The sequence below is a fragment of the Myotis lucifugus genome, unplaced genomic scaffold (genome assembly GCF_000147115.1).
Source record: "Myotis lucifugus unplaced genomic scaffold, Myoluc2.0 scaffold_3, whole genome shotgun sequence".
Classification (NCBI taxonomy): Eukaryota; Metazoa; Chordata; class Mammalia; order Chiroptera; family Vespertilionidae; genus Myotis; species Myotis lucifugus.
In genome coordinates, this window is record NW_005871051.1 from 3,102,008 (window position 1) to 3,126,721 (window position 24,714).

The 24,714-nt window shown below is 47.8% G+C and overlaps 1 protein-coding gene and 1 long non-coding RNA gene across 2 annotated transcripts in view; one reads left to right on the forward strand and one right to left on the reverse strand.

Moving 5' to 3' along the window:
* Positions 1–24,714, reverse strand: part of HECW2 (HECT, C2 and WW domain containing E3 ubiquitin protein ligase 2) — a 241,822-nt gene that overhangs the window by 28,469 nt on the left and 188,639 nt on the right. The window contains 3 exon segments of the mRNA XM_023759762.1: positions 9,150–9,263; positions 10,911–11,031; positions 20,461–20,570. Of these exon segments, the coding sequence (XP_023615530.1) occupies positions 9,150–9,263; positions 10,911–11,031; positions 20,461–20,570 (345 nt within the window).
* LOC106698198 lies at positions 9,150–12,128 on the forward strand. The gene is made up of 4 exons (XR_002830974.1): positions 9,150–9,237; positions 9,329–9,611; positions 11,415–11,608; positions 11,996–12,128. It is a non-coding gene; the product is annotated as an uncharacterized LOC106698198 (long non-coding RNA).

Genomic DNA, 24,714 nt, shown 5'->3' on the forward strand with positions numbered 1-24,714 from the left:
CAAAAGAAATACGTAGACATTAAAATAAAAAACGTCAGTCTGTGTAACAGCTAAGGCCTTCTCACACAGCCCCTGTGCACGCTGCACTGTGGGCGACAGAGTGTGGGCGGCCAGGAAGCCTATGTGTGCAGGAAATGCAAACCTAGCGGCCTCTCAGGCCTAAAGGTGACATACTGAAACCGCCTCGGGGGAGATCGAGTCCATATTCCTGTCTACCGGACCCCGGTGGATGCAATTGGAGGGGCCCCCAGTTCGGGGGGGTCGGGGGGTCTCTGCTCAGAGTGTAGGGGCCTCCCGGGTGCAGGGCGCAGACCACACCTCCCAGGTGCTGAGCTGGGCAGCCCCGTGGCTTCCTCCCTCCGTCCTAATTTGATCTCTGACGCCACCACCACCAAGCAGAATACTTCTTCCACTTGAGTGTTCTTCACATACTTAGAGGCTTTCTCCCGGCAAACATCTGAGAGCCTGTTATGCTCCGGGTGCTAATCTGGATGCTGACGATAGACACTTTTTTTGGAAAAGTCATTTTCTGTAAGAACTCTTATGTGCAGCAGTTTTCATATCCCTGGTCTCTCTCCCTCCCCACTCACCAACAGGCCTCTTCTCCCACCCACTCAAGGAGGGGCTGGGAATTCCCTCTGCTGGGATCGGCTCCAGGCCCCAGTCTGACCTACAAGGCGGGGTCGAAGACTGGAGGTGCGGTCTCCTCCCCTGGGGCTGGGACAGGGCTTTGCCCTCCTTTCTGCACACTCTTCCCCGTGAGTGCAGCTGAGAAGCGCCCGCCCGTGGGGCAGCCCCCTCGCTGACTCACCGCGAGCTGAGTCATCGGCTCATACCTTTCTCCTGGGCGGCTGCAGCCCCGGGCGCTCCCGTCCTGTCTGCCTGTCACCGAATCTGTTCAGAACCCAAGTGCTGGACGCTATGCTTTTTCCTACTACATTTCACTTTCTGAGACGGAGTCCATGATGCCGGTCTACCCAGATCCCGGTGGATGCAAACCTTCTCTCTAAATGTCCTGCCGGTGGTGAGCTTCATCAGGTCCCGTGTCTTTCCAGAAACAGAAAATGCCAGTGGTCCCCGGCACCTTAGACGCCATTCTGTCCACATCCTCGTTTTACTGAGATGACTGGGACTGAAGGAAATCACTGATTGGCATCAAATGAAAGTGCGGTGGAGGGTCCGGGCCTTGACGCTGGCTTCCTGACCACCCCCGCCTCCCGCCCCTGCCCCCATCACCCATCACTCCTCACAGCCTACCCTCAGGACATTGTAAATGTCCAAGACTAACAAGAAAAAGTCACTTTTAGACCAGGGTTGGTCAACTATGGCCTGGGGGCCAAATCTGGCCCGTCTCCCAGCTTTGTAAATAAAGTTTTATTGGCACACAGCCATGCCCATGTATGTGCTGTCTGTCTGTGGCTGCTTTTCTGCTAAGAAGGCAGAGTTGAGTGTGTGGGATGGAGAATCCAGGGCCCTGCAAAGACTAAAATATTTACTATCGAGCCCTTCTCAGTACAAGTTTGCCAACCCCTGTTACAGGAGAAAGTGGGAGGAATGTGCTACTTCATTAAAACACCTGGCTTACTATAGATCCCCTTCTTGAGTGAAGGTTCCTCCAAGGAAATGGGAAATGACTACCACATTCTAGGGCAGTGATGGCGAACCTTTTGAGCTCGGCGTGTCAGCATTTTGAAAAACCCTAACTTAACTCTGGTGCCATGTCACATATAGACATTTTTTGATCTTTGCAACCATAGGAAAACAAAGACTTTTATTTTTGATATTTATTTTATATATTTAAATGCCATTTAACAAAGAAAAATCAACCAAAAAAATGAGTTCACGTGTCACCTCTGACACGCGTGTCATGGGTTCGCCATCACTGTTCTAGGGTGTATGCAACCTCAAGGCGTGGTCACAACTAAGCGTGAGGCCCCAAGTGAGTGGTCCGAGCTTCGCGGGGGCTCTCGGACACAATCCCGGCCCCGATCCTAAGGGTCATGGGCAGCGGAAACACAAGCCACATACTTTGAGTCACCGTTCGTACAAAGAGACAACTGGTCAAAGTAAAATGGGTTTTTAGCTGCTTAAAATTCAGCTGTGGCCTTCCGCTGGAAATAGCAGGCCTTTTTGAGGCTGGCCTCTCAGTGTCTAGTGACACCGCACTCACGGTGGATTATAATGAGTGGCTTGTGCGTCTACCTCCTCTGTGCACACGTCGACATTACTGAGGGCAGGGACTATGTCGTTCTCATTTTTGTATCCCATAGGGGCTCCCTATATGTTGCTGAACCAACGCGTGGAGCTCTCTACAGAAATCAACCTCCTTTACCTGGTGAGTTGGCACCTGGCAGAGTGAGTAACTTGGCACAGGTTTGCCTTCAGGTGGAATGTTGACTCAATGACATGAACAGGCTGTGCCCATCCCTAACTCCATTCACAAATACTGTCATAAATCACTCAAGGGAATGAGCCTCAGAGAGCTTGGCGTTGGTCTAGTCCTTTCCAGGTGTCATAGCATCTACTACGGTCCAGTTTGTCAGGACAACAAAGAGGGACCTCATTGAAGGGCTCCTTTCTGATGACAACAGCTGGATCTGGCTGACCATCACATAAAATATTTCCTGAAAAGTTAAGCCAAAAATAAAAACATCCCCCCCTGCCTCGCCCCCTAAGAGAGAACACAGCTACCAGTTCTCCGGGAGGAAAATATATCACCCTGAGCTGGTCAGGCTCTTCTCCACTGCTTTGAACTCCAGGAGCCCGGATGGAGTCCAACCAGGGCCAGCACAGCTTTTACAGTTTGAGTTGATTATAACCCCAAACTCCAGGACTGCACACGGGAGAGCCGGTTGTAGCTGCACATGACAGGCCGACCTAATCCAACGAGACGTGTCCCAGCAGGCACCTGTGCCTGTGCTTCCTGGCTTCTTAGCAACCTCCTCCATGTAAATAGCTCATCTGACTCATGTCCCAGGGATCCTCTGCCACATTCCTGTTTTGCCAGTTCGGTTGGTTCTGCAGCGACAGGCTTGGCACGGAAATGCAGAAACTCCGACAGCGGGTGTGGGGCCACCAGCAGCTGCCTGCCAGGGCATTTCGGAATCAGCACAGATGTCTTCAGGGGGGCGGTGCGGTTTTGAGCCCCGAGAAGTGCTGATAAAGCATTTAATTTATTTATTTATTTATTTATTTACGTTTTGATACAGCATTTAAACACCATCACGCTGCCGGGCTGGCATGGCCCAACTTGTTAGTGGCCTCCAATATCTGTTAAGAATAATTTATTTGCCCTAACTGGTTTGGCTCAGTGGGTAGAGCGTCGGCCTGCGGACTCAAGGGTCCCAGGTTCAATTCCAGTCAAGGGCATGTGCGTTGGTTGTGGGCACATCCCCAGTGGGGAGTGTGCAAGAGGCAGCTGATGGATGTTTCTCTCTCATCGATATTTCGGACTCTCTATCCCTCTCCCTTCCTCTCTGTAAAAAATCAATAAAAATATATTTTTAAAAAGAACAATTTATTTCATTCTCCTGTCCTTGACGTGCAACTAAACATCACCGAAAGCAAAGTATTCCAAGGGAAGTAGACTATACAATGAGAGAAGGCGATGGAATGGGAAGTCCCATCACCGTGTCCCCCAGATTTTTCAGGAAGACAGAGAGCGTGGCTTTCTTACAGGCCGGGTCAGGCACACACGCCTGTGCACCTGCCCATCCGCCCCCACATCTTTAGAGCAGCAGCTACTCCCCGAAGCTTCGTGGGTGAGGGAGGGATTTTGGGAGCAAGGACCAAGACAAGCCGAGTTGCACCCGGTGACTCCAAGCCTCAGCCTACCTACAGCAGAGTCCTTCTCCAGTGGTTTCACCTGCTGTCTCAGGAGAAAGGCCACAGGAAGAGCTTCTCTGTCCTTGAACCCTGACGCTAACACGGTTTGCTCACATCCCATCCCTGGTCTCAGTGTGGCTTTGCAAGACAGAGGGCTGACGTCATTGAGGTGGCTCCCTACATATAATGAACTCATTCTTTCTCAACGAAAGGCGCCTTGCCCAGAGTTGGCCACGGAGGAAAACAGGAGGTGGGGCCGTCACAGTGCAAACACCTCTCTTTACAAGGCCACCGCTGCCTTCCTGCTTGGCCGACTGCGAAGTTCAGGGCCCAGGACGCCTGGTCAGAACACCACAGTCTTCCTAGCTGACCCCTGCCACCACGTAGCTTTGGTTGCTAGGACTTTGAAGTCAGAGGACAATGACACGCTGGAGACTAGGTGGTGCCCCACTGAACCCCTCCCTAAAGAAGCGACTTCAAGGCAGACAGAAGCCCCTGGAAGGAAGCAACCACGGCCTGCAGTCTCCCCCACATTCGCTCAAGATGACTCAGTTTCCAGCCCAGCCACCGCTGCTGACGCGCACGCCTCCCCACTGTGCCAGCGCAGATAACCAACTCAAGTGGGGGGAAACTTCAATGACGAGGACAGACCTCCAGCTCTGACCAAAGTAAATCACAGTGATTTGCCTGGAAACCATTGACTGTTGGAAAAAGCCAAGTAAAACGTGAAGCATTATTTTAGTGAGAAGCATGAACAGGTTCTTGAATTATTTTTGTATTTTTAAATTGAATATAAGCATCACCAATAGTCTCAGGTTAATTCTACCTCACCCGGGATTTGTAGTTCACCTGGACATTTCTGACTATAAATGTCCCCATCATTTTTCTCGCCTCAGCTTTTCATTTCAATCTATAGATCATGTTTTGGGTCCGTGCAAAGAAACAGCTTAAAGCAGTGGTTCCCAACATGGGGCACATGCCCCACAGGGGACAATTTGATTTTTAAGGGGGGAAATTCGAAAATGCGTTATTAACAGTGAATTTTTTTCTTATGGTTCTAGGGGCCTCAGAGACAGTATATAAATATATATTGTGCATTTCAGTTCACTATTATATGTTTTGAAACTTTATTTGCTATTTTTTCATATCACTTTATATTATTTTTTTAACGATTTTTTAGTGATTTCTTCTTCCTTAGTACTTCACCTGTCCTTTTGTTCTTTTATTTTTCTCTTTCATGGATGCCATGTTCTTTGGAAGCTTGTCTAGACCAAGTTAATGGCCTTTTAGGCTTCCTCCACGTGAATAGGAGCTCACTTTTTGAGTAATATGAATTATAAGTCACGCGGGGGGCTGGGGAGAGGCATCAGGATTTTAGAGATGCTTAAGTAGGGCATGGCCAAAGTAAGGTTGGGAACCACTGACTTAAAGCAAAGCAAAAGTCTCTGTAAATCTGCAAATTCACACCTTTTTGGAGTACAGGCAGATGCATTATTCTTTTTTGGTTAAAGTTTTTACTGAATTTATTGAGATTATATTGGTTAATAAAATTATATAGGTTTCAAGTGTACAGTTCTATAATACGATATATAGACAGGGTGTCCCCAGAAATGCAGATACATTTTAACAGTTGATAGCTTAATTTTAATTTTAATTTAAACACTGCCTTTATTATTATTCAAAGTGTGTGTACACATTTTGGGGGGACACCATATATATATATAGTATTGTGTGTTCACCACCCAAAGTCTAGTCCCCTCTGGCACTGTTTACCCCCTCTATCTCCTCCCACCACCCTTTTCCTCTGGTAATCACCATTGTGTTGTCTGTGTCTGTGAGGTGCTATGTTGTGTGTGTATGTTTTTTGCTTAATGCCTTTACCCTTTTCACTCAGCCCCCCAACCTCCCTCCCATCTGCCAGCTGTCAGTCTGTTCTCTGTATCTATGAGTCTGTTTCTTTTTTGTTCATTAGTTTAATTTGTTCATTAGGGCCCACATATAAATGAAATCATATGGTATTTGTCTTTCTCCGAATGGCTTATTTCACTTAGCATAATACTCTACAGGTCCATCCATGCTGTCACAAAAGGTAAGACTTTCTTCTTTTCCATGGCCGAGTAGTATTCCATGTGTAAATGCACCACAGCTTTTTTATCCACTCATCTGCTGATGGGCACTTGGGCTGCTTCCAGATCTTGGCGATTGTAAATAATGCTGCAATTACCATAGGGGTGCATATATTCTTCCAATTCAGTGTTTCAGGTTTCTTGAGATATATTCCCTGAAGTGGAATCACTGGATCATAAGGCAGTTCCATTTTTTATTTTTTGAGGATCCTCCATGTTGTCTTCCACAGTGGCTGCACCAGTGTGCATTCCCAGCAGCAGTGCACTAGGGTTCCCTTTTCTCCACATCCTCACCAGCACTTGTTCGTTGATTTATTGATGACAGCCATCCTGACAGGTGTGAAGTGACATCTCATTGTGGTTTTAATTTGCATTTCTCTGATGATTAGTGATGTTGAGCATCTTTTCATATGTCTACTGGCCACCTGTATGTCCTCTTTGGAGAAGTCTCTATTCAGGTCATTTGCCCATTTTTTTTAAAAGATTGCTTGTATTTTGGGTCTTCAGTCATATAAGTTCTTTATAAATTTTGGATATTAACCCCTTATCAGATGTATCATTGGTGAATGTGTTCTCTCATTCAGTAGGGTTGTCTTTTTGTTGATCGTTTCCTTCACTGTACAAAAGCTTTTTAGTGTGATGTAGTCACAATTGTTTATTTTTTCTTTTGTTTCTCTTGTTGCAGGAGATATATCAGAAAAAAATATTGCTAAGAAAAATGTCCAATGATTTTACTGCCTATGTGTTCTTCTATGGTTTTTATGGTTTCAAGTCTTACATTTAAGTCTTTAATCCATTTTTAGTTTATTCTTGTATATGGTGTAAGAAGATGGTCTAGTTTCATTGTTTTGCATGTATCTATCCAATTTTCTCAACACCATTTATTGAATAGACTATCTTTACCTCATTGTATGTTTTTGCCTCCTTTGTTAATAAATAATTGGCCATAAAGGCGTGGGTTTACTTCTGGACTCTCTATTCTGTTCTATTGACGTATATGTCTATGTTTATGCCAGTACCAGGCTATTTTGATTATTATGGCCTTGTAGTAGAGTTTGATATCATAGCATGATTTACTCCAACTTTGTTCTTTCTGAAGATTGCTATGGCTATTCAGGTCTTTTGTGGTTCCATATTAATTTTTGGAATATTCTAGGTCCGTGAAATATACCATTGGTATCTTCATAGGAATTGCGTTGAATCTATAGATTGCTTTGGGTAGTATGGACATTTAATTATGTTAATTCTTCCTATCCATGAACATGGTGTATGCTTCCACTTATTTGTATCTTCTTCAATTATCTTTCTTCAGTGTCTTATGATTTTCTGATTACGGGTCTTTTGCATCTTTGGCCATTCAAATGGCATATTGTTGCCTCTTTGGAAGTCCCTACTTCTCATATATCCTTCTACACTTCCTGTCCCCACACGGGACAATGTCCTGTCATTCACTGTTGTTTGTGCCATTCTGGCAATCACAAAGTTAAGAGATTGTTTCTGATGACTGAAATTCACACCTCAATGTCTCCTCTTATTTTCCCTCTGGGGTTATAAGTGGAAGACAGGCGATAGAAGCAGGAAGCATTTGGACATTTGTGGCGATCAAACACAGAGTCATCAGGCCCACTCAGCCTGGGCCTCCTCCCAGGAGCAGATGTCATCAGTCTGGATCCCAGGGAGGCCGCATGAGGATGACCCAACATCACAAGCACCTGTTCCGTTCACACTGAAGTCCCAGGGCTCCCCAAGACTCTTCCCTGCATCTCTGAGATCTCAACCATGAAGGAAGGCAGCTGGCGCTCTGGGGGAGGAGAAGTGTTCTCATTCAAACCAGGCTGACTCTGCCAGGAAATACCTGGCATCCCATGCATACCTGTGATGAGGCTAAAAACATTTGTCTGCATTTTCAACTGTGCACCTGCATCTCTAAGCCAACGAACGGACGCGAGAAATCCACTGGGGCACGTCAGGGATGAAGGGCTCAGGTCTCAGGCAGCTTCTGTGCGACTTGGTCACAGTATGCTCTTTTCCCACGGAAGGTTTCCCTTTCACCGAGTCTCAGCAGGGAGACTATACAACAGCGCACGTGAAGAGCGGACGTTACCAGGCACTAGTTGAAATGGTGGAAAGATCCATGAGTAGGAAAGACATGCAGACAGACCAGAGTGCAGGAGTTTTGCCTGCATCCCAGCGTTGGGCCAAGAGGACTGAATGAAGAACTAAGACCTGGTTGTGAATCTCAATTTTGCTATAAACTGGTTCCACTGGGACATGCAGTTATTTTATACATTGAAGCCTCCATTTCATGAACCATATACTGGATGGTTTAATTTGTTGGCTATTACGCCTATGGTTCCATAATCTAACACAGTTTATTCCTGGGCATGACTGAGAGGGAAATAATCCAAATCAATACAATCAAGGAGAAGACAACCAGAGTTCAGGCAACGGTGTGGGGTTTTGTTTACTTCACTGTAGCGATGGCTGGGTTACACTGGAGGTGCTGGAACTCGAAACCCTGCCCTGAAATGGGGAAAGAGGAAGGGGCCTGGCAGACAGGAGAGCTGTCATCTCTCATGTGCTATGTAACAGCTGCCATGTCTACCCGGATGCAATGAAGACAGTGCGAGTCTTCACTCCTCATTCCCTGACCCTTATCTACATGAGCCCACTCAGGCAAGAGTCGTGGAAGGTTGGAGACCTTTGCTTACGGCAGGCAGCCATCTCGGTAGGTGTGCTGCCCTCTCAAAGGAGAGAACAGTAAGAACCAAGACCCAACAGTTACTGCTGCGGAGGCTTCTGAGTAAAAGAGCAGAATTCCAATGCGTGATGCTGAAACGGAATTTATTTACCAGGCAAAGCATGTTCTGCTGGGCACCCAGGGTAGGTAACAAAAAGCAATTCCTTGGTGTTTACCCCCTCAAAGTCCACACTTCCCTTTAGGAGAGAATTAGAGAAGAGACCAAACGCTGCTCTCAAAAATGCTTAAGAGTTATAAGTTTTTACCAAAGAATTTCTATGCCAAATAATTTAAAAACCAGAGGACTTTAAAAAAAAAAGCCACGAGATTTCAGTGTATGAGAGCGGCATTTCCTGCCAGAAGGGTTTCCTGTTTCAGGCGACCGCAGCGAGGATGTGGTGAGACACCGCCCTGCAGCCCAGCCTGCGCTCCCCGGGCCACTTCTCTGTGCCACTCACCCTTCCTCCCCGACGAAGGTGACGTACAGCTTATTTCTCTGCAGGTCTTTTCGGGAGTAGGCCATGATCTGATTAAAAGCATCTTCGAGTAAGTGATCTCTTCTGATGATTAACCTGTCCAGAAGGAGACAATTTGAAAAAAAATAAAAAAGGTTATTGCCTAATCCTTATCTTTCTAGGACTGGGCGCTTGCCATTTCATTTCCATTTACCATAACTAACGAGGCAAAAAGGAGTGACTTCATGCCTTCGCTCTCTGCCAGCAACTGCTGCGTAAGAGGAGCGCTGATCAACGGGGCACCCCACCTATGACCTGCGAACACCGAGAGGCCCTCTGAGTGGTCAAGTCCATCTATCCAAGGATAATGGGCAACATCACAGGCACAACCCTGTGCTGAGTAAAGGAAGAACAGCCCCAGAAGGTCATGGTTGGAGCCCGAGTGCCCCTAGACAAGGAATTGAGGTACTAAAGTGCCTAGAGAATTGACCGTGAGAACAAAAGGAAAAAAATTCTCAGTGTCCTCCCAGGCAGAGGAGGACACTGTGCTTGACTTAATTTTTAAATTAAGGGAATCTTGAGATTCCCTAAGTGACAGATACAAACGACTGATACGCGTGGCCCATGAACCCACTTGTCCTAATGACAGTTGAAGTCATCCCTGAGCACATACCAATTTGCCTGTAGTGACAATAGCCATGGAAAGGGAGGTAATGTGGAGGCTAAGGGATGAAAGCTAGATCAAGAGCTTCGTAAGAGAAACATCAGGAGAGAAGGCTCTGAGGCATGGTGTTGGAGGGGCTGGTGTTTTCTGAGGTGAGGGAAGTGGACCGGCTAACTTAGCCAAGTGAGCCCTCCTGGGGGGTGGCGAGCCGTGGGCTGTGGGCTGCCCCCTGGACCCTTTCTCGGGTATCCGGAACGTGGTGGGACTGCAGTAGCGACCCTCCCTCCCGTGTCCTCTCTCAGGGGGCACGTGACCTCGGTGAGGCCCTGGCGCAGGCTGCGGGGGGGATTAGGGCAGGGGGGCACGTAGAGAATGAGCATCTGCCCACTCATCGTGAGGCCGCTTCCATTTTCCCATTTAAATGGAGGTGAAGGAAGACAGGCAGAAACAACGTTCACGAGGTGCGCCGTCGGACAAGTGAAGTTGAGTTCACAGAGCGACATGGCTGAGCATGGTGCCCGCACTCGGGTCGGCTCAGAGACAGTGCTGAGCGATGCAGGACATCGTGACAGCCTCAGAGCCAACGAGTCCACGCTGAGCCAACAGAGGTCCTTTTCAGGGGAAAAAGTAAATCAGCTTGTCATTTTTAAAATTTTATTATTATCATTTTTTAAATACAGTTTTATTGATGTCAGAATGGAAGAGAGAGAGAGAAACATCAACGATGAGAGACAGTCATGGATCGGCTGCCTCCAGCACGCCCCCCACTGGGGATCGAGCCTGCACCCCGGGCCTGTGCCCTGACCGGGAATCGAACCGTGACCTCCTGGTTCATAGGTCGGTGCTCAACCACTGGGCAGCTCGTACTTTTCCTTAACATTTTTTACATGGAATGTGGTCGTTTCTACACTGTTTGCTTTAAAACCTTAAGCTTAATTGTGCTCAATGCCAGAACCGTGTTATGTATGGTGCTGCCACGTACAGACACCAAAATAATTCCACCGACTAAAATCAAGGTGGTCGTCCGCCCCAAACCACGCCCAGTTGCACCCCATCCTCTCATCATCAGCAGACCCTGTGCTGGTTTCGCTCTGACTTACTTTAATTTCCCTGGGCCTTGTCCGTATCCTTTAGTCTCCAACTTCCTGTAAAAGTTCCTCAGCTTGGCTTCAAAGTCTCGCTTGTAAGGGGCTGGTGCCCGGGCATTGGCACGCTGCGTACCTACAGCAAACCACAGAGAGAGAGGGTTGGCTTTGCATCATGTCACCATGAACACACATCATCAGAGCTGAGACCGGAGGGAACATGTGAAAGGGGGCCATCAACGCGTTCAGCTCCTGCAGCTTCCCACTCTCCAGGTTAAAGGCTGCATAGAGCTTACGCAAACAACACTGCCACTTGTTGCATTCTTTTTCTTTTGCAGAACCATGTGAATGTATTGACTTCTTTTATTGTTGACACTGTTACGGATGTCCCCCTTCCCCCCCACCCTTCCCCACCCCAACAGCCCCTGCGTTTCTTGGTGGCATGCTGGTCGAAAAGAACAAAGCCGTTTGGGTAGTTATGATGGTGCCATGTGTTCGTCAAATATGTTCCCCTTTCAGCCCAAGCTGCTGCAAGCCAAGCTGGATTACTCATGCCCAGTGCTGACTGGAGGGCGGAATATCTTTGCTGGCTGCTGAGATGATATCATGGCAATTAGACAGGAAGTTATCATGTGAAAAGTATGCGGTGTCTACAGCAAGAGCAGTGAGTTCCCATCCTTCACTCCATGGAAAACCTACGAAACTTCTTTTGGGTATGCACCCTAACTAGGAATTGCTTCAGACGCATAATTGCACGCATTTGATGCCGCAGGGTAGAATAATCTGGATGTAAAAACAGGATTCAGACATAACTGCTGAAGGCACGTCTCCTGGTTGCACAGAGTAAATAAGACTGCCTTTGTTGCATTCTTTTTTTGCATAACAATGTGAACGTATTTATTGCTTTTATTGTTGACACTGTTACAGATGTCCCCCGTTTCCCCCCACCTTTGCCCACCTCCACACAGCCCCTGCTTCTCTTAATATGTGCCACGTACTGTGATTATCTGCAGATTACCTAAAGATTTTTTAAAAAAACATCTCATCATATGACAAGTATCATTAATAAAATGTAGAAGTAACAGTTCCTCTTTCCATAGAAAACTCTGGCTTTGGGTCTGAAGGTATCTAACCAACACGCCGGGATACAGAATCGGTGATGAAAATGGGAGTCAGGGCCCTGACAAGAACACTGGAAATTTCCACCAGAGATTTCACAACACAATGAGAGAAACCAGAAAACAGACATGCTGCACCAGAGTAAGCCCATTAAGTATTTCTTTGATGAATGAATCAGCTCAGTGGTGGTCATTCATTGCTAATACCATGTTAGATTCAGCAAGGGAAGCTCACAATGAGTCAGACAGGGTTCCCAAAGTGGGCACCGTGGCTGGGAAGTCAGCAATAAAACCTGTCCAACAATTGGAGAACACGTGATTAAGTCCTAACCTCGATGGCGTGCCAACTATAAAGCAGAGGACAGGACTATGGCCCTGGAGCTGGACCCAGACCTAGTGATCCATCTTGTTTGCATTAAAATCATTTTTAAAGATTTTAAATTAACTTTTCAGCATTTAAAAATGAGGAGATTTCAAGTAAAAAAATCCGTATTTCCTCCGGACAATGTCGGGAGCTCCTGCAGCCGCTGGCGTGCACTCTCCTGGGGCTAGGCGGGCCGCTGCTCCATCAGAGGAAGCGTGCGCTCCACGGTGCCACAGCCACACACTGGCACAGCTGCCTGGCCGCGGGATGCGCACTGAGATCAGGGTTATGGGAAAGGGACAGTGAATGAGGATGACAGAGAACAAAGGGGAAGACAAGGGAGCCAGGCCTTTACCCCGGAGATCTGTCCTCTACGGCGGCAGCTTGAGTTCAATAAGCCCTGTGAGCGTGGTCAGCAGACACGGGGAGACCCGCTCACAGAGCAGAGGGGAGCTCGGGGGAGTGAGTGGGGAGGGAAAGCAGTGGAAGGTTGGAGCCAAACTATGAGAGGAATTGAAAACACGGCTGAGGAGCCTGGGCCCGATGCAGTGAGCAGTGGGAGGCAGGGTGGCAAGGAGAGAAGATGGGGTGGAGGCCCGTTAGGAGCAGTTGCATGGAGGCCTGAGGCACGGTGAGCCTGGCTGAAGGGTGGGGACGGAGGGGAACATGTGCCATGTGAAATGAGAATGGGTACCAGCAGGGAAGGAGAGAAGCAGGAACTCTCGTGCTAATACAACGTTTTTAGGCCCGGCCTGTGTGGCTCAGGGGTTGAGCATTGACCTATATGAACCAGGAGGTCACAGTTGGATTATAGGTCAGGCCACATGCCCGGGTTGCAGGCTCGATCCCCAGTGGGGGGCATGCAGGAGGCAGCCGATCAGTGATTCTCTCGTACCATTGATGTTTCTTTTCTCTCTCTCTCTCCCTCTCCCTTCCTCTCTGAAATCAATAAAAACATTTAAAAAATAAATAAAGTTGTTAGAACAATACCACTGCCCTTTGCTGGTTAGGTGCCTGCTATGCCTTAGGGACCAGGCGCTTTGCATAGAGAATCCTGGCGAGTCCTCCCAAGTCTAGGGAGCAGGCATTGTTACCCTTCCCACCATCACCACTGTAACTAAGGCAACGGAAGTCACATGCCAGTGAATGGTGGGTGTGGGGTCTGAGCCAGGTCTGATACCCAAAGCAGCATGGGAAGGGAGGCTGGTGGGCGGGGTGTGGGGAGGGAGGCTGGTGGGCGGGGTGTGGGGAGGGAGGCTGGTGGGCGGGGTGTGGGGAGGGAGGCTGGTGCCTGCCACTGTCTGCATGGGGCTGGGCACCGAGGGCCCGGGGCCTGCGCTGGGGCTTAGGAACGGGTGTCAGTCACACTGCTATTGATCATCGATATGCCCAGAGGTCTGTCTGCATAGCTATGACTCTTACCCACAGAGCTAAGAGCTGTGTCACAAAGAAAACCAATAACCTCGACCTAAGTGTCTGGGATGCAGAAGGGACTCCTTGGCAGTGGTCCCCACAGCTCGGCTGCACATTAGATCACCTGGGAAGCTTAAAAACCTCCCTGGCCAGGCCACACCCAAGACACGACATCAGACTCCTGGGGGTGTGGCCTGGCTCAGTGTTTTATAGGGCTCTCCACCAACTCCAAGCTTGAGGACCATTATCCGCCACCCCCTCCCCGCCTGGGAGGGCAAAGGTATCCACAAAACACCTGGGCAGCATCTGCATCCAGGGACCGACACTCCTGGACGCCCAGGGACAGGGCAGCACGTGCCCCAAGCCCACTCAGGGGTGCAGCATGAGGCTGTCAGTGCTGCCGGCTGAGAAAAGCCGGCCAGTAAACCCAGACAGCTCGGAGCAGACTCATGAATCCGTGTTCGAGAGCATGATCGTGGAAGAGGAAAGGAAGAACACAGCACCACATGAAAATCATCCAGGCTCAAAAGAAACGTGATTCTTTAGGAGTTCATTCCTTAAACAGAAACACCACAGCCCATCTTATGCTGCTGGCATAACCTGAGATGCTTACGAGAATGTGGGGAGTCCCATAATGCACTCATCAGCACCAACACGGGCCTCAATAAAACAGCTCTGACTCCACTGATGCTCCAGCCGAAGTGACTCAATTACTGAAACTCTGGGGACAGACGTCGTTAAAGGCAAGAAATGCTTCCGCTAATAGTTCTATCATGAAAAAACCATTTACCCATTACTTCACGGCTTAGAAATTACAGGGAATTAGGCCGCTGGCCCTTGTCAGACTCCTAATGCACGTCAGGTGCAACTGCCAAGAAATTCCAGGGCAGGAGCGCCGGTACTTCCGCTGTGGAAATAAAACATGATCTTTCTGGGAGCGGAGTGAGCGGCACTGCGCGGCCACAGCTCCCCGCGAGGCTCCAGGATCCAAGGCTCCGACCCAGAGCGACTTCACGGTCTTTACGGACTTGAACAGGGAAGTCAGACTCAGAGAGGACGCTGTTACATTCAGGAAGTGACCCAATGAAGGGTGACTTCATAGGGTAGTCAGCGCTACATCAATTATTTGCAGGAAGAAATTTCAGTAACAGACAGTAGGGTTCTTTTTTCTTTACCATTCCTGGCAGACCTACAGTCCCTCCATCTAGTGCCGCCCTATTTCTACGTACTGTTACAAACCTGCATCATCACATAGCAACTCCAGGATTCCACCTGAAAAAATCCCTGGGGTGATACCAGGAAAATCTCTGCATCAAACTTCTAAGAAGCCTGGGTCCCTTCTGATTATCCGGATGTGCCCCCAGGAACCCCGGCTGCCTTGAGGACTAGCAGCCCTGGATGGGGAGCGAGCTCAGCCTGGTCCCGCGTGGCCCCAGGCCGCTGTATGGGGATGGCTCAGAGCTCATTCCTACCCTGGTTCACTTTCTAAAAAAAAAAAAAATCTCTATGACATTTTCAAAAAATTCTGTCAGTGAATGAGAACAGACTATCAAGCTGTGCAGTAATTTCTGGGCAACTCCATCTTCTGGAACATAGCTCCGCAATGGAAATTTACAGGGAAAACCACACGCACACACAGACACACACACAAACACACACACATTCACACACTCACACCTCCAGACTAGCTGGCTAGAAGCACAGACACTGCAGTCTTCACATTTTTGCTTTATTCCCCAAGAGGAACAGGCCTTCAGGTCATTGTTTTGAGCCGGCTCATGCTTTCATTTACATACTATTTGTTTTTTTAAAAAAACCCTTGGATAGTCTGGCCTCTCAGACCAGGGTGGATTTTAAAAGGGGAGAGCAAAAGGGCATGCCAGTGACAGGCACCCCTGAGAGGACTGGGGTGGGGGACAGGGAGACGAGCGACAACCACCACCACCACCTCTTAGCTGTGACCGACATACTCGGCTTCCCTTCCCCTTGTTTCTGGAACCACAGGTCCCCATCCCCCACAAGGGACACCTACAGTTGTACCATCTGGTTCCCAGATCACCTGGGGGGGCAGAGTAAAGAGAAGGGGTGGAACCCCATTTCTAGAACAAGTGCAGAGCGACTCCAGGGAGAGTGAGGTGATGGGGGAAGGGAGAGGGGATTAGAGAGGAAAGGAGGGAGAGAGACAGACAGGATGTTTGTGGGAAGAACAGGCGATGAGATGAGCAGCAGCCAAGATGCTAAGACTTCAGAAAGAGAGAGGACGAGAGAATCCCCCATGGGGTCGGAGAAATCATTCCCTCTCCCACCCCAGGCCCTCAAGACGAGCTCCAGAAAAGACCCACGTGGCTCCTCAGTGCTCTCTGGTTGCCTGTGACCTGGGCTGCTGTTGCTTCCAGATGGCCCAGGTCTGGCCAAGGACCGCCAGCGCCGTGCGACGGTCCCTCAAACAGCCAAGTGCCTCGTGCACTCAGAGCTTAGGTGACGGGAACGTTCACAGGCGTGAGCACGCCTCCCACAGTATTCGTTAAATGGGGGATTTGCTGCATCTAAGTTCCTAGAAATGCCCAGCCTCCTACGGCCCCTCAGTCTCCTCCTGGGCCCGGATCGGACATCACAAACCATACGGTGCTTGGGAAGGGCTCTGCCTTGGGGCGGAGGGCGCGAAGGCTGGGACTGGTGTCTAAGGTCCCAGGAAAGCCAAGCTTCCCGCTCCAACATGGGGACAGGTGTTCAGCAGCGCTCTCACAGCTAAAGAGCAGCGAGTCCCCGCTGGCGGAGCCCCTCCCCGCTGCCCTGGACTGTCCCGAGCTCAGATAAGGAAACATGGACAGCTGACGGGGTCCTAGGGCTCCGAGAAGATCATTAAAATTCATGATCATTGTGATTTTCACAACATCATCCCCACACCCTCAGGGGGTGGCGTTCTAGTCGCAAGGAGGACCAGACAGCCTCTCAGAACCCCTCGGAAGTGTTTTCACGAAAACTTGGGAAACACCGGTAGAAGGAGAGGCTCTTTCACCTGGAGGAACAGGAGGAAGGCGGCCAGCGGGTCCCCCTGTGGATCACGTGGCATCAGTTAGTGACCCCACGGGCCGGGCAGTGCAGCCGACTGTAGGGACCAACCACACCCACTGGACCCCGGGGGGCCAGAGCATGGGGACGGTTCTCCCTGGGTTACAGCCGCCACTAGCACTGCTGGCAAGGGGGTTCTGCCTGGGTTCTCTTCGTCTTTGGAACGTAATCCCACACCTGCTTCCAGGAGGCGTGCTAGTCCCACCAGGGGCTCCTCATGGCCATGGTGAGGGGCGATGAAATGAAGTGATCGATAGAGGCATCACATCGCATGTCCACACGAGCCTCGAGATGCTTGGCCAGTCTCCTGGCCTGCGCCTCCGGGGAGGGGGTTCAGAGGGACACCCCGAGATCTACCTTTTCTGGGGAGGGTGCCTCAGCAAAGGCCTGGGAGGAGAACGTTGGCTGGAATCAGTGACAACCCGCACGGCTTCATTTCTGTACCCACGAAGCACCCGGAGAGGGACAACCCAACTGAGCGCCACCCTGGGCCCCAGCGACGATAAAGACCCGTCAGAATGATTAACTATTTAGGCGGCCGGCCCTGCCCATCAGGAAGAAATGGGTTGATATGCTGCAGTTATTAATGGCTCAAATATTGACAAATGCTACTTTTCAGGATCCTATTTCCAAAAAGAAAAAAAAAAGGAATAAACGAATATGCACTGGATGCTTGGGATGGTGTTCTCCAGCGAGGTTTCCTCCGAGTAACCAGGGGAGGCGACCACTATTATTCCCATTTTACAGGACAGAAATTCAAGGCCAGGGAGGAGTGGATCGCCCAACGTCACACATGGTTGACAAAGACGAAGGCCAGCTGTGAATGACAGCAATTTCTCCCCTGGACGTTGGCATCAAACGTCTATGTAACATTGAAACTTACCTGTTGTGTCACCTACTTCTGTCTTCCCAACCTGTCTCGTCCAAACTGGTGTCCCTGCTCTGTTCCCAAGCTGACCTGTGCTTGGGCCCCCAGGGTCCTGCCTGCCCCCGGCCTGGGCTGTGCCGCCTGCTGCTCCACCCCATTCGAGGGGCCACTCTCTTCCCACCCACATCGTTTGACCTGTGTGTGCCTGACACACAGACGCTCAGCTTTCCCCAAAACCCCCTCCTGAACGCCGCTTCTCCTTCCAGGTACTGTCCTATTTTTCTCTCCTTTCACACTTGGTGAAAACAATAGTCTACCCTCCTGGCTTCCACCTGACATCCTCTATCATTCTGTCACCGGTCACATTCCAGTCTGTGACCGATGGTTTCATGGAAACTGCCCTGGCAAAGGCCATACCCAATTTCATAAATTTCCAATTTAACGGCCTCTTCTCAGACTCATCCTTCATGACTCCTTTGAAGATGTGGCCCGGTTAACCGCTCCCTCCTCCTTGAAACCTGGCTTCCCTGAAAAGACTTTCCTAATTCTGTTCCAAAATCCTTTGGCTCTCTCCCCTGCGCTCTCTCTCTCCGCCCATCACTGAAACATGGGTTTCTCATGTGACCATCCCTCCTTTCCCTTCTTTCCATAGACTTGTCTTCCCTCGTTCCTCTCCCCTCATGCTGGGTCCCGCTGCCACCTGCACACCTGTGTTCCCAGCCAGCTTCTCCGGAGCTCCATGGCGGTCTTCTCCAGTTGTGCCTGGATATCTCCGAAGATTCCTCAGGAAACATGTCCAAACCAAACTCATCTCCGCTCCCCTCCAGTCCAATCCTTTTCCTTTCTGGGTAAATGGGGTTACCGTCTGCCTAGCAATCTGGGTGCTGGGACCTCAGAATCTTCCTTACCTGAACTCAAAGTCCTGGTATCTCCACCTCCTACGTGTCTTTCGAATTAATTCCCTTTTCTCTATCGTCACCAGTCCAGCTCTTTAGCATGTCACCTGGGTTAACACAACAGCCTTCCAAACAGTTTCTCTGATTCTAGTCTCTCATTATCTAATCCATCCTCTGTCTCGCCACCAAACTGGTCTTTGTAAAACAGGACGTTCCTCTGTTTATAGATTTTTAGGGGCTGCACATGGACTACAAGGTAAGGCATCGATGACCCACAGGCCCTAGTCCAGTGATGGTGAACCTATGACATGCGTGTCAGAGGTGACACGCGAACTCATTTTTTTGGTTGAGTTTTCTTTGTTAAATGGCATTTAAATATATAAAATAAATATCAAAAATATAAGTCTTTGTTTTACTATGGTTGCAAAGATCAAAAAATTTCTATATATGACACGGCACCAGAGTTAAGTTAGGGTTTTCCAAAATGCTGGCACGCCGAGCTCAAAAGGTTCGCCATCACTGCCCTAGTCTATCTTCCAGTCTGAGCTCTGGGAACTTGCCTTCACGTTGCCCTATCCATTTGCCCTAAACTGTTTTCATGCTTCGGTGCCATGAAGGCCCTTCTTCCTTTGGTCTCCCTGGTAAACTCCCATCATCGTTCTTCAGGGCCCCCCTTCATACCTGGTACCTTCATCTTTCCCTAAACACCCCACCCCTAGTCTTAAGGGAAGACGTGTTCCCACATCGGTGTTCCCACACATTCTTCAATACAGGACAGACCACAGAGCTTTACAGAGTCATTTGTTGACTCACTGGCCCACTATGAATCCTTCAAAGGCAGAGAGTGTGTTATTCATCGTTGTAGCACCAGTGCTTGGCTCATAGATGATGCTCAATAAATCCGCGGTAAATGAACCTTTTCCTGTTTGAGGTATTCAAGTCGGCTGTAGCTTCATTATCACAACAATATGTGAAAACACATGTTACATATCAACGAACACAGAGCAGCTCTTCGTAATACATATGGAGTGTGGATTCCTAGTAACAGTTTTAAATTCTGAAAGCTGTTAAAGTGTGAACAATGCATTGCCTATAATGAGGATAATACAGCTGATTTACAACATCATGACTACCCACCTTTAAAAAACACTCATTTGCTAAGCTGCATTTTCTACCATTCATTCATTCATTCATTCATTCATTCATTCATTTGCTCATCTATCCATTCACTCCTTCATTCATCCAGTCACTCCTTCATTCATCCAGTCACTCCTTCATTCACAACATACCTCCTTCAAAAGGAATTTGAACTTAAACATGTTCGTTTGTTTCATCGGTCACACGTTCTGTCTGCCCACGCGTCCTTCGCTGTCCCATGCAGCGCAGGCAGTGACTACTGCAGGGAAAACTCTCCAAGTCCCTGAAGCTGACCAGCTTCAATTCTCTATTATTTCTCGAAAGTAGAGATTTCTTTTTATTATTCCTTGAAGCAGCCTCCTAACTAAAACCTTTTAAATGCAAAAAGCTAAGACAGTATTCTGTGCCCTAACGTTTTCCAAGGCATATTGGGCACCGCCGAATGAAGAGTAAGTTCTGTCTCTGACTAGGCCGCACGGCGAGCCTTTACCTTGCTATTCCGGAATGTCATTACCTTCCTGTCAGCATGAATCCCCGGGAGACAAGCCAGTTCCAGAGGACAGAGCGTGCCATGTGGCATGCACCCGGGCTGGCCCTAAGATGCACCCGAATGTCCCTGCACTGGCCCCGACGTAGAACACAACCTCTGACTTAGGGCTCGCTCCTCGGAGAACCCGGGAGCTGCAGGTGGACTCACCTGGCGAGTTCTGGGGAGAGGACACAGGGGAGCCGCGCGGGGACTGACAGTAGCTGGGGTGGAGTAAGGCATGTGGAGGCACATAAGACATTATCTCTTCTTCAAATAAACTGGGGAAAAACAAGAAACAAAATGCGCACTTTAGCCAACGAGGTGGGGGAAAAGCCGTGTTTCCAGCTAAGACAGTCACTCTCTCCTCCTGGCCCGCCCCACCCGAGGTCTCGTCCCCGTCCCACGTCCCACGGGGAGCGCTGTCCCTCTGCCCGCTGGCCAGTCCCCGCACAGACTGGCTGCTGCGGCCGCTCCTGAGGAACCTGTGGCTACTTGTCTGTTTTCCTACCGACGTCGGACAATGTCGTTTCTGTTTTGCCACTTTAATGTGTGAGTGTGAGTTCACATGTTCGTGTGCAAGAGAACCTGGGTGTTTTAATTTGGGAATAAGATTCCAACACAACAGACATCTACTGAGAGCCCCTTCTGGATACACGAAGCATGTGTCACAGCTTCATCTGAGAGACAGACAGCGGCTCTCAGCCTTCGAAGCTCAGGACTTAAAAGGAGCGTTAAAAGCAAGAGAAAACAAAATAGCTCCTAAATAATCAGCCCCCTAGCTTCATAATGGTTTTCCAATGTGAGGGTTTTGATGTTAGATTACCCAACCCCGTATCTGCTGTTTCCACTAGTCTTCTAAAAGCCAGTCAGCAGATATCTGGTATCCTGGAATCCCATATCATACAGATGATGATAAGGAAAAGCAGTATTGATTGCACTAACTCAGTGGTCGGCAAACTGCGGCTCGAGAGCCACATGCGGCTCTTTGGCCCCTTGAGTGTGGCCACGAAGTTTCAATCGCACTGTACGTGTGCGCCCGCACGTGATATTTTGTGGAAGAGCCACACTCAAGGGGCCGCAGTTTGCCGACCACTGCACTAACTCAAACAAACACTTAAAATAGAATGAAAACAACCATAAAGAGTTTTTTAATTAAGAGGTGGAAGTAGGTTTCCTTTATACTTGGCCAAATCTAAAACCTGCTCCTTGTTTCCAGAAGACATTCAGAAAAAGAGGCAAGAGTTTAACCTTGTAGGGGTTTAAGGAAAGGTACCCCAAGGCACTGCTTCTGAGCCCAGCAAGGCTGCCCTTCCCCACACCATCCGAGGACTCTGAGTGATGCTGGAGGCCGTTTTGGTTGCCATAACTGGGAGAGGGGGTGCTTCTGGTCTCTGGTGGGTAGAGGCCAGGATGCCGATAAACATCTCACAACGCACAGACTAGCTCCCTGTCACAAAGGCATATCCAGCCCACAGCGGCTACATTTCCGAGGCTGGGAAACCCCGGGTGGTAGCAATGACAACTCGATAGCCTTTCTGTCCTTCTTCATCCACATGCACACATCTGTGGGACCAGCCACTGTAGCAAAGGCACTTTTAAACAAGATATTTTTAAAGCCATCTTTCCACTTTTAAACTATAGAAGTCAGAAGGTTTGGGAACAGAAGCGGTAAGTAATCATATGTTTAATGCCTAATTAAGCCCTGAAATGGCCATTTCTCTTTTTCAGTAAGTCAGTAGTCATTGAATAATGTGATTTTAAAGGGAATCACTAGTGGGAAGTCCCACGTAACAGTTGCTACCACAAAGTCCTAGCTAACGTAATTGTAGAGTAGGGATTAGCACCCTCTCCTCAGAAATCTACACCTGCGCTTTATTTTTACTTCAGACAAACATGCATGCATACTTGTACATCTGTGTTATGTGTACATTTACGTACATATATATATATATATATATGCATATGAGTGTGTGTGTGTGTATATATATATGTGTATATATATATGTGTATATATATGTGTATATGCAAGTATGTATATGAAGTGCCTTTTGTTCTCTCTCACGACCTTAATAGGTATCCTTCCATAGTCTTATATTTAGCAACACATAGGCACAGATAAAAAATATATAGCTTTGCCTAATGCACCATTAAAAATTACAATGGGTATATGTACATAGCATCCTTGGACATTTTGTTCAACAATATAATTCTGAGATTTGTCTGTGCATAAGGATGTAGTTTATTATTTTTACCTGCTATGCAGCAGGTCATTCTATGAACCAAGTTTATTTATCCCTATCTCCTTTGACAAATATTTACTTTTCCCCAACTTTGTGGTTTTATCAATAATGGTGCAGTGAACACCTTGGGCATATGTAAAAGAGTTCCTTAGCGTAAACATGGTAACATATCTAAAATTAGAATTGCTCAGTCATAATGCAGATGCCTTTTCAACTATATATAACATTGCCAAACTGTATTCCGAAGAGGGTCTAGAAATGGCAATCCCACCACGTCCAGGCAATAAAAGAGGCCCCATTTCTCAATTGGAATTATCAGGCTTCTGATTTTTTTTCAAATCAAACAGTGTGAACTAGTATCTCATTATTTGAAACTGCAATTTATGACTGTGAGCATCTTTCCATAAGTGTACTGGCTATTGCTGCTTCAATTTCTATGAAATGCCTTTTTCTAGCCTTCACCCATTTTTCTTTTAAATTAATTTAAAGGCATTCTTTATGTACTTACGATATCATTTTTATGTCTTATGAATATATTCTTCTAGTTTGTTACCTTTATGTCTTCATATATGGTGTCTTTCATTATGTAAATTTTAAAATTCAAATGTAGCCAAATTTATCAATCATTTCCTATATGAGCTCTAACAGAGGAACATTTTTTTACATGAGTTGAGTTAGTGCAAGAATATATGAACTAGAATTATCAATAACAGATGCAGCAAGGTCATTTAAGAACTCTCAGGTTCCATGATATCTCTATTGGAAAATAGCCTGACACAGCTTTATTTTTGAATGGAATCATTTCCCAGAGCTGTGCCATCTATCTCTACACTGCAGCCTGCTGATAATCAAGTCCACTGGACCAGGAGTGATTTCTCTTTTTAAGAAATAGACAAAGTATAAAAACAGGCAGTCTTCCCCTGTTAGCAACAAATCTGTTGCTTGAGTTCACAGTCACTATTTCAAATTATTCTAACTCCAAAGTAAAATTAAAAGTAAAGAGCTAAGGATATCCCCAAAAGTTTCAGTAAACATTAAAGATCATTTATTAAGCAGCACAACTAATACACTGCGTCACTGCATTATTAAAATGATAAACACATTTGATCATCCAAATATTTCCAACCAAACTATGGAAGAAACACCATACTCCATATTAATTGACGAATCGTCTTCCTGACTGTCTGGCATAGCCTGTCCTATTTTCAGAACTAGCTCAGTACACCATGGGCAAGGCTCACCCTCTTGCGGTCAAGGAACCCCTCTACCATAGGTCTTATTCAGAATCCAGTGAAATGAAATCTTTATGGAAAGTGAATATATCCCAATGAATTATGCTCCAAAAATCCAGTAAAAGAAACTAACGCTTTGGCTTTAGTTTTTAAAATATGGCAACTATCAAGTAGGCAGTTAGAAATGGTTCAGGTCAAGATCATTATGAATAACATGAATGAGATTGTTAGCACTCTGGGATAAATAAAATATTGACTGACATGGCTCAGCATGATTTGCCCTTTCATTCTATGGAGGTCACATTGGTGGGGTGTCCCAACCACTGGGGGGAGCAAGCATTGTTCTACTCTGGCCTCCTCCATTTGAAGGGTAATATTGAAAATAAAAAGAGCTTTGGAAATCTGGCTATTTCCCCTTGAAACCACTCTAAAATTTAAGACCAAAGGTACTCTAACCAACAGCAAAGAAAACACAATTGGTCGGTTTTATGAAGGGCTATCAAGTTGAAAGTGAGGACCAGAGACCAAATTTCAACTTGATCTGATTTCCCAGACCTAAACTTTCAAAACCATAGAGTAAATAAACATTACTGAATCAGCAAAAGGGGACCGAGCACAATTTACACACACACACAATCTGAAAGAAAATACAAACATGACCTCTTCTTCGCTGAAGGGGTAAGCTATATCTACCCTTCTGCTCCATTCTGTGAATGGGACATTCCGTGTATTGGCCTCTACAGACCCTCCCCTGCTCTAATGCCACCTCCTCGACCAGCAGGGCAAAACCAATCAGACATCTCTGTGATGGGAACGGCGATCCGGAATGAAGGACCACTACACCAGCATCCACCTCTGGAAGTGAGCATCCCCCAAGAACTCAAGAATAAAGGCTACCGGGTGCTGTCAAATTATTTTCTAAAATGCTCCTGACACCTGATAATAAGACC